We start from the raw sequence: 12,073 nt of genomic DNA, 5'->3' as shown, positions 1-12,073 counted from the left end.
AAATGTTAGTAGGAGTACAGCTAGCTATTTGTTGTTTCCACTGTCAATTTGGCAAAATGGCAGCCAATATCCAACATACCTAGAACGTGGGTCACCAGCGATGAGGTTACCAAACTCTCCAAGAATATAGCCTCCCACCTTCACCATGTTCTCATGGCAGGCAGGAGCCTGCAAGGCCTGGAGAAGATTTGTGTTCAATTTAGCTTTTTCCAGTCATATCAACACTGAAAATGTATATTACAGCGTTGAAGGGATGGGTGGCAGCAGAAGAAGTGTCATAGAAGACAAATGATTAACAAAATTATGCTACATAAGAAAAGGCTATTTTCCTACATGATGTTTCCCTCACCCTCTGATAATGCCTAAAACTGATTTCATGAGTAATTTCATGCGATCATACCTCAAAAACAGTCTTTGCGGCATAGCCCTGCACGTCGTCTCGGTTGATGACAATCTGGATGACACGATACCATACCTCCTCGCTGACGTAGTCACCAGCTATGCGGATGAGGTTGAGGATGGTGTCCACGTACCAAGAATAGTCCACAGCATACTTCTCTGCCAGGATGGCAACCTTCAGCACCTGGAGGAAGAAGGCAGAACAATCACTTTGTAACATGGAAAACTGTCATGTGGAAGAACCTACTGGAAACAGATTTTACAATTCATCAGCCCTGTCAAAGGATCAATTTAAAATCTAACACGTAAAGAACCCACTGCATTGTTTAAGAAGTGGGACAACATTAGCTACCCAATCAGCTACTGCTCTAACAAAAACATCTGAATGAAGACATCAAAACACAATGAAAGGCAGTCCCTAAAAATCTATCATCAGCCATCACAAGACATGATCATCTAAGTTCTGCACACACATCCACAGACTTACTTACCTTATCTACTTATAATATAACTAAGCTTACTAATTTTGACTCTGTTCTGCCCCTTTGCATTTCTTTATTATGGGGACACATATGGGGAAACCATCAAGACGACTTACACCAACAGAGCGAGCAGACCAGAGGGGTATTCCATGGAAATGGTTTAGACAAATCACATAATGAATCCTGAGATGAGTGAGGTAGATGTAGCACTTATGGAATTATCCATTCCACAACAGCTGATCCTTAGTTTGGAGACCAAGACTCATCAACTCGTGATTCATTGAGACTCAATTCTGTGCCTTCATGTCAAGGTTCTAAAGCCATCTTCAATCGTCCACTGAGATAGCACTATTAATGGACTCAGAGGCTGAAACCCAACACCGGGCATCATATTTCACTGTTTATTCATGTCAGCAGATAGTAAAATGGAACATTACATGTCATGAACACCTCAGCAGCAGCTAAAGAGTCAGTGTTGGCATGACAATGAGTTGCTGGTACCCTAGAGTTAACGTGTGAGCTTTATAATTTGTAGTCTAATTCAGTAACTGAGAGTTGAACAGAACTGTTTGCTAAGCTGGACATAAAATATTATCTGATTGTAGACTTCACACTTAGGGACTAGCTTAGATGAGCTGTGTAGTTTGTTTTGTTTTCATTTTATTCAGTCAAATCCCAGCTGCATTAAATACGCTTGGCAACAAATAAAAAATAAACACTAAAACACTAATATACTCTAATTCAAACTGTTAAGACTTACTCATAGCAGATTTTCCTTCATTAAAGCCTATAGACCTGCTACCGTTGAATTTAATTCAGCAACCAAGTGGTGGTTGCATGTCATGACCTTTATTAATTATTTATTGTAAATATAGCAACGTGTCTCCTACAACCTGCACATAATCGTGTTTCAGTTGTAATATCTGTTATTTTCTGTCATGGTTGTATGACTTTAAGATGGTACACCACAGTATTTTGTATTTCTTTGCTTTCATCTTTAGATGACATGAATAACAACTTGTCCATCACCAGTCAGTGCTAACCAGTGTTTGGAGGACATTTTCCTGTTAGATGTCTTTCTGACGTTCAGTGAGTCCGTTTATTCACCTCAACCAAGCCAACAGAATGCCTCTAATTTTTATTTTATTTTATACAACATTTCTAAAATTTGTTCACAGTTCACATGACATATACCCTAATCCTAACCCTAACATAACAGCGCATACATTCCATGCAGACAAGATAGCCCGCAGTATGACACAAAAATATGCTGTATTTTTTACCCACCATCTCCTCTCTGATGGAGTAGTCGGCTGTCTCAAGGTAGCTGAGCATCTCGGCTACAATCTGCTTGGCATTGCTGCGATCACACATGGCATAGAGCAGATCAGCTGCCCTCTGACGAACACTCACGTCCCTCTCAGTCTGCAAAGAAACAGAGACAAAGAGAGAGAGCGGTGGAGAAAGACAGAAGCAGAGAGTGTGAAATTATATAGAAACTGTCCAACATTACTAGCAAGCAAACACCAGGGCTTTGCATGTGTGTATGAGTCAGGATATTTGCAAGGGGTTTCAGAAAATAATTATGTGAGAACGCTGTGAAAGATCATTTTACAATATGTGTTTATGAAAACTTCATCACTGGCCTTTCAGCAAAGCTTTGTCACACTTCTGTGAACCAAACATGACTTATATTCTGCCATGTCAGGATGCTCAATTTCCAGTTATGTCATTTTACATTCTGCTCTTACACTCCTCTCCATCCGTCTCTCACACTATCCTCTCTGTCCCACCTCTGTCTAGACAGGCGCATGTAACCCAACCCCTCTATCTGGTATTAATTATTATGCAGGAACCGATATCGACCACTAGAACTGATGTTGTTCTTTCACACGTTTTCATTCTGGGGTAAAAAAAAAAAAAAAAAAAAATCCCTCTTTTTAAACGTCTGTCCTATATTAACAAATTAATTGTACATTCATATAAATGACTATGAGTCCAACAATGTATTACAATTACTGCACATTTGTTACTGTATTTATTATGATTTTGTATTATTGTAGTTTATTGTACTGGTGGCTCTGGACTGGGATTACAGATGAAAATTAGCCTCTGATATTGCTCTGGTGAAAAACAATGTGCACTGTCCCTGTTAAATAAACTAAATAAATAAATCTATCACTCTTATTGTCTGCAGAGACTGCTAAACTCACTGTCAGTAAGCACTGGTGTTGGCTGCCTGCCTTCCCTAGCCACTGACTGTAGCATCATCTGCTGCAACTGCTCAACTACCAATCAGGCCACAAACGAAATGAACTTTAAATGGCTGGTTTCACCAAGACAGACTAACAAAGCTCCAGTGCTGGCAACAGCCAATTGTGGAATGGAGGAAGGAACATGGCCACATAAAAATATCTCGCCTTGTTCAAGACTGTCAAAATTGTTATTTTTTTGTTTGGTTATTGTGGTGGGAAACACCGACTGCTGTTAAATGTTTGTGTTGCTGTATGGTTAGGTGAGAGTGTGCCACCTTGAGAGCGTTGATGACAGTCTCGATGTGTGTCTTGACGGCTTCATGGGAGAACTCAGAGCTGGCCAGAGTGCACATGCTCTCCAGAGCTAGGTAGCGCAGGTTGGTCTCCCTGTGCTGCAGAAACTGGCCCAGCTGGTTACAGGCGCGCACCAGAAGGTTGGGCTCACTGGGGAACAGGGAACAAAAGTAATTTCATTTCATGTAAATAATTATGTTACTGTAGAGTGACACACACCACACTAAGTCTTGTTCTTCCAGACCTGCATACAAGTTGACCGGTCTGGTCTTCAGTGATTTTCACAAACATACTTTAAGACCACACTGGTCAGCCATCAACTCAGACACTTAAAAGACACCTACAACTACAATGTTGTCCTGATTTCATTCTGTAAACTCCAAGTATTGCTTTTTCAGCAGAAAACAACATAGTGATGTCATAGCTGCTGTGGTAGTAAATTACTTTCTCATATGTTTGTCCTAAATATCACCTACCTCTTTCTCATGTTACCCTTATGTTGTACCCTTTTGTTCTATTGTTTCTTGATTCACACATAACTCTGAGTGATTCCATGCTGAGTTTCCGTCTCAAGTTGAATATTCTTCTGTTGCAATCCAACTCTTTTCATTGGCCCTCTGTATCACTTCCTCGGCACTGTGACCAATTCCAATGGCCTTTCTGTCCTGAAATCCTCCCTCTTTACAATAGGTGTAGAAACCTGAGAAGACCAGGTTCTCCTGGATGCATCATGGCCATAGAATCACCAGCAACAACACATCTATATTGTGTATTTGTGATGAGTAACTTCTTTCTGACTTTATTCAAATCTATGAGACAACTGCCTTTTCTGATTAACTCCACCACACTGCCCATCTATTTTACTTGTTTTATACATGAACAGGAACTGGGCCTCAGTGGAAAATCAGAATAATTGGCTTTATAATGTGCACACATCTCTACAGGTTATAGAAATGTTATTCTATAAGTAACTTCAGTTTACTTACACAGCAATGTCAGGTAATCTGCAAATTTCAGTAAGACAAATGCAAGACAATTTGTTGTTTAAGTGTCCCACCTGTCATAGTGGATGATGAGGGAGATAGCCTCAAAAAGAATGGCGTTCTTGGCATTGGAATGCTGGACCTTCTTGGATTTGGGCGGTTCCTGGGCCTTGTTGAGAATGGTCTCCAGACACTCCACCAGGCGGCCCTTGACAGCACCGTCCTCTGGTGGTGGGTAGCACTGCAGCAAGCGCAGCAGCTTGCAAGAAAGCCATGGCGCCGGGACAAAGTAGTAGGTGTAATCCTGAAGGTCAGTGGAAGCCGACGACACAATCTGGGGTACCAATGAACAAACACGTGGATTCATATATGGATATTTCACTGGTTATGGTCATGCTGGCCCATATTTGGATAAACAAGTGACATTAGCAATCACTAGCAAGCCCTTGGAAATTGATACGGAGTACATTGAAGTGAATCACAGTCTCTATTATTGAAAATATATATTTCATAACTAGCAATGTGTGGATCTACTCTGACTAACAAGAATACTCAACAGGTGGACTAATCTATGACTGAATTGTGCAGCAACTATAGAATTTATTCTATCAATACAAAGGTCCACACACCCTGCTGAGTCGGGACACGGCCAGGGAAACGCAAGTCTTGAACTCATCTGGGTTCTTCTGGCTCAGACAGGTGATGAGAGAGATGGCTGCTGTCACAACACCCTGAAAATGGCAGCACACACACACACACACACACACACACACACACACACACACACACACAAAATCAATGTACAGTCTCAATGTTGCAGCTGAGGTATTACCAAGGCTGCAATAAATATTCCATCAATTCAGAGAATTTATGTAAAAACAATTCGTTTTGATTAATGTTACTATTCACATGACCTCCATTGGCAATCCTTCTCTAACTCCAGAGCAAAAACTGGCTTTCTATATCAAGAAAATGTTTACAATGTCTGTGAAAATGTAATTGTAACTGTTTGGTGGAGGGCAGAAGGTGGAGGTTTTAAGGATAATTCTGGTCATTGTGAAATGTGCTTTCTGATACAAACCAATGCCAGTGCCTACAACAGAGCCTTTCCTTTCCTCACCAGTTTGTCACGACTGGACAAACGGGTGAGGAAAGCGGGCTCTGTTGTAGGCACAGAACTGGACAGCCTGACATCTGTGGCAGAGCAACGGGCGCTGAGCAGGCTCCTGACAATCATGGACAATCCACTGCATCCACTGCACAGCGCCACCACCAGGCAGAGGAGCAGCTTCAGTGACAGGCTGCTGTCACTGTCCTGCTCCACCGACAGACTGAGGAAATCATTCCTCCCCCACGCCATGCGGCTTTTAACTCCACCCGGAGGAGATAACTCTTTTACTACACACCGCACACCTTGCACACTTGGAGATTATTTAATTAACCACTTATTTATTAGTAGTACTTACTGCAGGCCTTTTAATGTGTTAAGTACTTACTGCTGGCCTTTTAAAGTGTCTTTTTTCTTATGTCTTTTATCTTGAATTTGTTTTATCTTGAATTTGTGGATACTGCTGGAAGATGTGAATTTCCCTCAGGATGAATAAAGTATTTATCTATCTATCTATCTATCTATGTCCACACAACAGGGTTGCAAAACAAACCATGAAAATCTGAACCATTCAGTACAAATCCACAGTCTGGTTTGTACATGAGAGCCGCAGTTGGAGTGTGGAGGACAAGATGTACCATTAGAGGATGCACCATTATCTTATTAATCAGTGACGTGGGAGCATCCTGGATTCAGCGTTGACTACAATAGCAAGGCAACAAAGGTAGTCAATAAAAAAAGACTGTCAGGAGACATCGCTTCACACATATCGGGTATGCTAATGGTAAAACATCCAACATGATGGATCTATGTCAGCATCACCCAAACATATCCCTGGCTGGAACAGGGAAAGAGTCGGACTTGGTAGGGAAGAAACAACAAACTATCCTCCCCGCTGCCTTTCACAAGACTTTCTGTATGAATTCAGTTAAATACAAATACATAACCAAAGCTATGGAGTGTTCATAGCTAGGGATTTGCAGCCCTTTTCAGCTGTTAGTGACACATGATTTTACCATTTGGTTGAAAAGCTTGAGCCTTGTCCCTCCTGCATGCAGTTTACTAACAAAGTAATCCCTGAGCTCTATGAACAAACACGTGAGGGAATTGAAAGCCAGCTCTTATCAGTGATGGTTGGACCCCCAGGGTGACGCAGAGTTGTTCAGTTCAATCTTTTTCGAACTGGGATATGAAAAGTGCAGTGTTACAAACACGTCCCCTGTATGAAAGCCATACAAGCACACACTTAGCTGATGAGCTGATGACTGTAGTGACAGAGTGGAAGCTGGCTAGGACCAACATCACTATCCCACTGAGAACAGACACTGTACAAAACATTGTGAGTGCTACTGAAGAAGCTGATGGCCGTGGGCCACAGACAGGCTGTTTTTCCCACACCTATAAACCATTCTGCTAAGAGGGCAGTCTCACTCAATCCAGTGTCCCACCTCCTGGGGGTCACAAAAGTGGTTAACTTTTTCCACAAAAGCACCATAGCTCAGCAAGTTTTGTCAACCAAGCAGATGCAAGGCATGCAAAGATTTAAGATAATCCATGTTGTCTCAAATCAATGAGATGGCTGGACTGTTATGTGGGGCACCAGCCCGCCATCTACTCTGCCTTACTGGACAAGGCTGTGAAGAGGTCTGTCAAGGACAATGCCATATTGACTGACAGTGAACTGACACTGGCAGATGAACTCATCCAGCTACTCAAATTGGCATCCCGTCAAATAACTCCACTGGGAATGTTCATGGCGTGACATGGAAGTGGGGTGGAGTGCCATGTTGTGGTGGTTTTTTTACCTGCCACACCAACAGCTTTTGTGTTGTGTGCCAGCGGGCAGGTCTTGTTTACACAGAGATAGTTTTCACCAGTGATTTCAACTACTTTGAGTAGTGACAGCATTTTCAATGGTAGCAAAGCTATTAAATTAGAATATTTACTATGTAAATATTCTAGCGATTTTACAGTCTGCCGTCTGTAACCACTCACTGCCTGATACTTTGATCGGTACATGTTGACAGAAACAGGCTACATTTAATTTGATAAAACAGAGCAACTGACCTAACCATTGTGGGCTGCCACAGTAGAGAAACACTGACTACTCTTGTGATGTCTTCCCCGTGCTAAAAGTCAAAACTTAACAATTCCCAACCAAAAGTCAAACTTAACTGCAAGCCCCAGATCACATGGCAATATTGCTAAACTGTGGGGCTAAAAGCTGGGAAAATGAAAGTCCAAGTTGAAAAGAACCATAATTATTCTTTAAGCTCAAATCAAAAGATCCAGGCTGTAGTCTTACCATGTGCTGGTCATTGAGGAGGTGCACCACACGGGACGTCCACTCCCCCATTAGCACCAGATCAGGAGAGGTCTTATAGAGGCGCAGCAGACACAGGGCAGCTGACTGTTTCACACTGTCCATGGTATCACTATGGTAGATCACACTCATATTAGAAAGCAGAGTCACAACAAAATGACACATGACAATTTAGACCTTAGGTTAGGTAATTCTTTGTTTCATAATGTACGCTGAGAGGGACTTAGCACAAAACTACATAAGGCAGAAAACTTCTGCTGCACTGTCTTCTAAGGGTTATTTTAAGGAGTCTGAAGGAGAATTTAAATGCTTAATTTATGTGTCCATTGCTATATACCATCTCTGTCCACAAGGTGGTTGCTGCACTGCATTTCACTGAGCCTTAAGGGTAGAAGGTCTACAAAATCCGTGAAAAATGACATGTTGTGACAGCAAACACTACATTACCTTCCCATTTTCCTCTCTCTCTATCTCTCTCTCCAATAGTCGTCCTGGTACAAGATTATACAGCAGCAGCTAGTGTCATTACAGGAAATAGCCTACTGGTGAGGCTACAAATTTACTGTAACCACATTGTACACTTCGATTAACTTTGTGATCATGTAGGTGGTTACAAGGGATATTTCCGTTGCCATAATGGTTCGTCTTCCACAGCTGATGCAACTCATATTGTTACTTTTCCTTGCAAAGGCACTTGGGCAGCAGCCCAACTGCACGACTCATCAGTCCTTGTAGCAGCTAGCGGGTGGTTCATTCAAAGACAGGCTTGTAAAATTTTATGCATTTCCATCGTTGGTTGCAACTTCAAATTTTGCTTACAAATTTTGCTAACAGCTTCATCCACATTTGCAGGTTCCCTCTGTACTGAAAGACCTGAAGTGCTGCCAGACAATCTTTTTTTTTTATTATTATTATTTTATTTTTTTATAAAAAAGGTACCAACTTGCTCCGTCTGAGTGGTGGTGTCACAGTAACCATGGATACCTTTTCTATTTTAATATTACTCTGGGATACCGTGGTACCACTCAACCCTACTTGGAGGCATGTTCCACTTCTGGCCACACCCAATCAGTGATGTAGCCGCAGGTATTTTTGCAGCTGTCACTGGCAAAGTACCTGTGGCCACATCACTGGTTGGGTCTGGCTAGAAGTGCAACAGGCCTCAAACTTTCAAACCTGAGAGGGTAGTGCAGCAGCAGTTTTCTGCTATGTTGACTCTCACTCTTTAATAATAATAACAATTTCCTCATAGCATACCAGAAGTAATTCCAACCACTGATACCTACACATATAATGTATTGGAATGACCTTTACTCTGATAGATTTGACTGAAGGTGATCGATTCTGATTGTTCCTTGGGCTAGAGTCCCTCAGTGATTTTTAGTGTTAAATATGCTATTTGAGGATGTTAAGCTTAACAATTTAAAATCATCTACGCATTTTTACAGACTTGCAACAAATTATTTAGTGTTTTTACTCAAACAAACAATTTTAACCAGCTCACCTTGCTTTTCCTCTCAGTTCTGTTTCCACACACACAAACCCACAGTTCTCAGTCTCTCGAAACACACACCGGCTTGTCCCTCCTCTTTCTTTCTGTCTCTCCCTGTGTGTGTCTGCTCTGTTGACTTTCTTAGTCAGGGGTGTGTTTTATGGAATTTGAAACTGTGGTGCTAGAAATTACAGTTTAATGTATTGACGGCAACTTCTGAATGGGCTGAATTATACTTGGGACTGCTGTTGGAATGATACCAAGGCGGGACGCCCTAGTATATGTGCATTCCTACCACCTGAAACATCCTGACACATCATTTTTCTGCTTCTATATTACATCTTCCTATCCACTGCACTTGCTTTGCATGAGCTTGTTTAAAATGCTCCGACAGTGGACATATTCAAATACTTATGGGGTTGTGGCATATTCAAGGATATTTCATTCATTCATTTATTCATTCTCCAAACTGCTTATCCTTGAAAGGGTCGCGGGACAGGTTGCTGGTCTCAAGGATATTCATAAAAGAATTTCAGTGCAGCACTAAGGCCTAATTGATCCCTGCCAGCCCTCTCCCCAGAAAACATCCACCCAAAACCCCGCCGTCCACTCACCCAGCAACGAGGATGCGGGGAATCTCGCTTGCAAACGCCTCTGCCATCTCTCTGCTGCCCACATTGGCAATACAGTGCAGAGCCAGACACATGAAGGTGGGGTTCCGGCTGGACAGATCATTCTTGATGGCATTGTTGATCAGACGGATCAGCTCACTGTTGCTGTTCACCAGCACTGAGATAAACAGGTAGCCCTGGGTGGAGGTTGGGAGGAAAATGGAAAGAAAGCAAAGTGTAGAGTAGAGGTTGGGCATTGGGAGAGAAGATGACACAATATGGATGACAGAAAAAAAGGGAAATCCCATGAATCCCATGAGATGAAATGAAGCAAAGTGTAGGATGCCATATGAAAAGAAAAAGAAATGTGAAACAAACGGTGATAGAAAAATGAAAGGAAGAAGCAGCAAATAAAATAAAGACAGGTCATTCAAAATGGGCATAGAGGATAAAGGATGCACAAATATTGCATTTTTCCATGAATAACATAACCATCAGTATTTGCCAGACTTTAAGCAATATTTTGGGTTATGGTCTAGTCATGTTAGCTACTCGATGTAAGTATAATGGATCATCCAGCTCTGACCAGGCAACTCCTTCCCTGCTGTAAGAATGAGGGCTCCACAGGCATGTGCTACTCCAAAAATTAAAGCATGTGAATCAGTGCCAGCAAACATGCTTTTGAGCAGCAACCAAATGAAGAAAAATGTCTTGAAGTATGCACAAAAACACAAGTTTAACTGGTATACATTATCAACACTGTTTCTCACTATCTTCCTTGCTGACGTTTCTCCTACCACGGGTGTAAACAGATACAAGAGACTCATTTCGAATGAAATCAGGCACAGACAGCTGGTGGTGTTCACAGTCTGTTAACATTATCTTAAGTTATTGTGTCTGGCTAAGAGTGATGATGATGTTCCATTCACAAAATAGCAAGGTGGACATCTTTCTAAACTGGAACTGCCAAACTATCAGAGCGAAAGCAGACAGAGAAAGAGGACAAAGACAAACTACAGTTTACCTGATGATGTTTACCTTGTTATCTGATGAGAGTGCAGATGCAACTGGAAAAGCTAGTCCTACATTAAATAAAAGGTGGTGGTGTTGTGTCTTAAGTGCCAGTTGATGTCGGCCAATTTAAGGGGAATCTGTTCTGCCACAGGTCTAAAATCGCTCCCTCTCATAGGACGCAGCTGCATCTGCCTTTATCAGCAAGGATTCTGAATCCTGGCCTTGGATAAGCCATTTTTCTATGGTCCAACAAAGGTATCTTTAATTTCCATCGGTTGTCCTTTAGGTCCCTTGCTGATACAATCGTACTATGACAGATGCACAGCGCAAACCCAGAGATTAACCGGTCGGTTTGATGAACTGTGAATGCTCATGATGTCGGCCACCAAGCACAGCTTTCTCAGTGCAGACTCTGTCGTTGGATTAAAGTGAAGACATGTTTGACCATTAATGTCCCCTGTTACTGGGTTCCGGAAAACAGTTCACCCATTTTGAAGAAAACTATTCTGCAAATAGTGACAACAATTAAGTGTTAATATCTTAGTCACTGGAAATGAGTGCTGCAGGTTTGTGTGCACACCTGGAACATGAATGAATATGGAGCCCTGTTGCGTTGTGTCGACAGTGTATTCCAAACATGTGTTATTGTGCATTTTCCCTTCAAAATCGTGTTTGCTGTTGCAGATGAACTTGTTTTCACTTTGAGGCTGCACACTCTTGGTGAAGAGATCATTCTCGCAAAAAGGAAGTGGGTCAAACCTGGATGACTTCTATGGAGTAGCAAAAAGGACTACATGTGTTAAAACCCAAATCATGCCTTTAATAAATTTCACACCTGTTATGCAAAACTGCTTTCCACAACAAGTGCTCTATCTTGCTGTAACTACAATTTAAAACAGAAAACGCACCAATCAGCCAGTGCAGATGCAAACACAACACAACACTAACACCTGATGAGTGAGCATCACTCAACAAAAGGTCAGCCAGCACTATTTACTGAGAATTCAGGCAAACTTCACACACTGTACGAGAAACTTGTTTGCTAGGTCAGTCTGGTTGGAACTAAAAACGTTTTTCACCAATCACAGGTTAGCCACTGCACTTACAAAGCT

At 41.8% G+C, this 12,073-nt stretch overlaps 1 protein-coding gene across 2 annotated transcripts in view; it reads right to left on the bottom strand.

The window, feature by feature from the left end:
- Positions 1 to 12,073, bottom strand: part of ap2a1 (adaptor related protein complex 2 subunit alpha 1) — a 34,521-nt gene that overhangs the window by 13,986 nt on the left and 8,462 nt on the right. For both annotated transcript variants that reach the window (XM_030058286.1, XM_030058287.1), the window contains exons 3-10: positions 9,951 to 10,144; positions 7,827 to 7,956; positions 5,043 to 5,144; positions 4,488 to 4,747; positions 3,412 to 3,580; positions 2,169 to 2,306; positions 401 to 583; positions 80 to 177 (exon numbers count right to left, since the gene is read on the bottom strand). In XM_030058286.1, the coding sequence (XP_029914146.1) occupies positions 80 to 177; positions 401 to 583; positions 2,169 to 2,306; positions 3,412 to 3,580; positions 4,488 to 4,747; positions 5,043 to 5,144; positions 7,827 to 7,956; positions 9,951 to 10,144 (1,274 nt within the window). The remainder of the gene's footprint in view (positions 1 to 79; positions 178 to 400; positions 584 to 2,168; positions 2,307 to 3,411; positions 3,581 to 4,487; positions 4,748 to 5,042; positions 5,145 to 7,826; positions 7,957 to 9,950; positions 10,145 to 12,073) is intronic.

This window comes from Myripristis murdjan, chromosome 8 (genome assembly GCF_902150065.1).
Source record: "Myripristis murdjan chromosome 8, fMyrMur1.1, whole genome shotgun sequence".
In the NCBI taxonomy this organism is placed as follows: Eukaryota; Metazoa; Chordata; class Actinopteri; order Holocentriformes; family Holocentridae; genus Myripristis; species Myripristis murdjan.
This window is presented reverse-complemented; position numbering and strand designations above follow the sequence as displayed.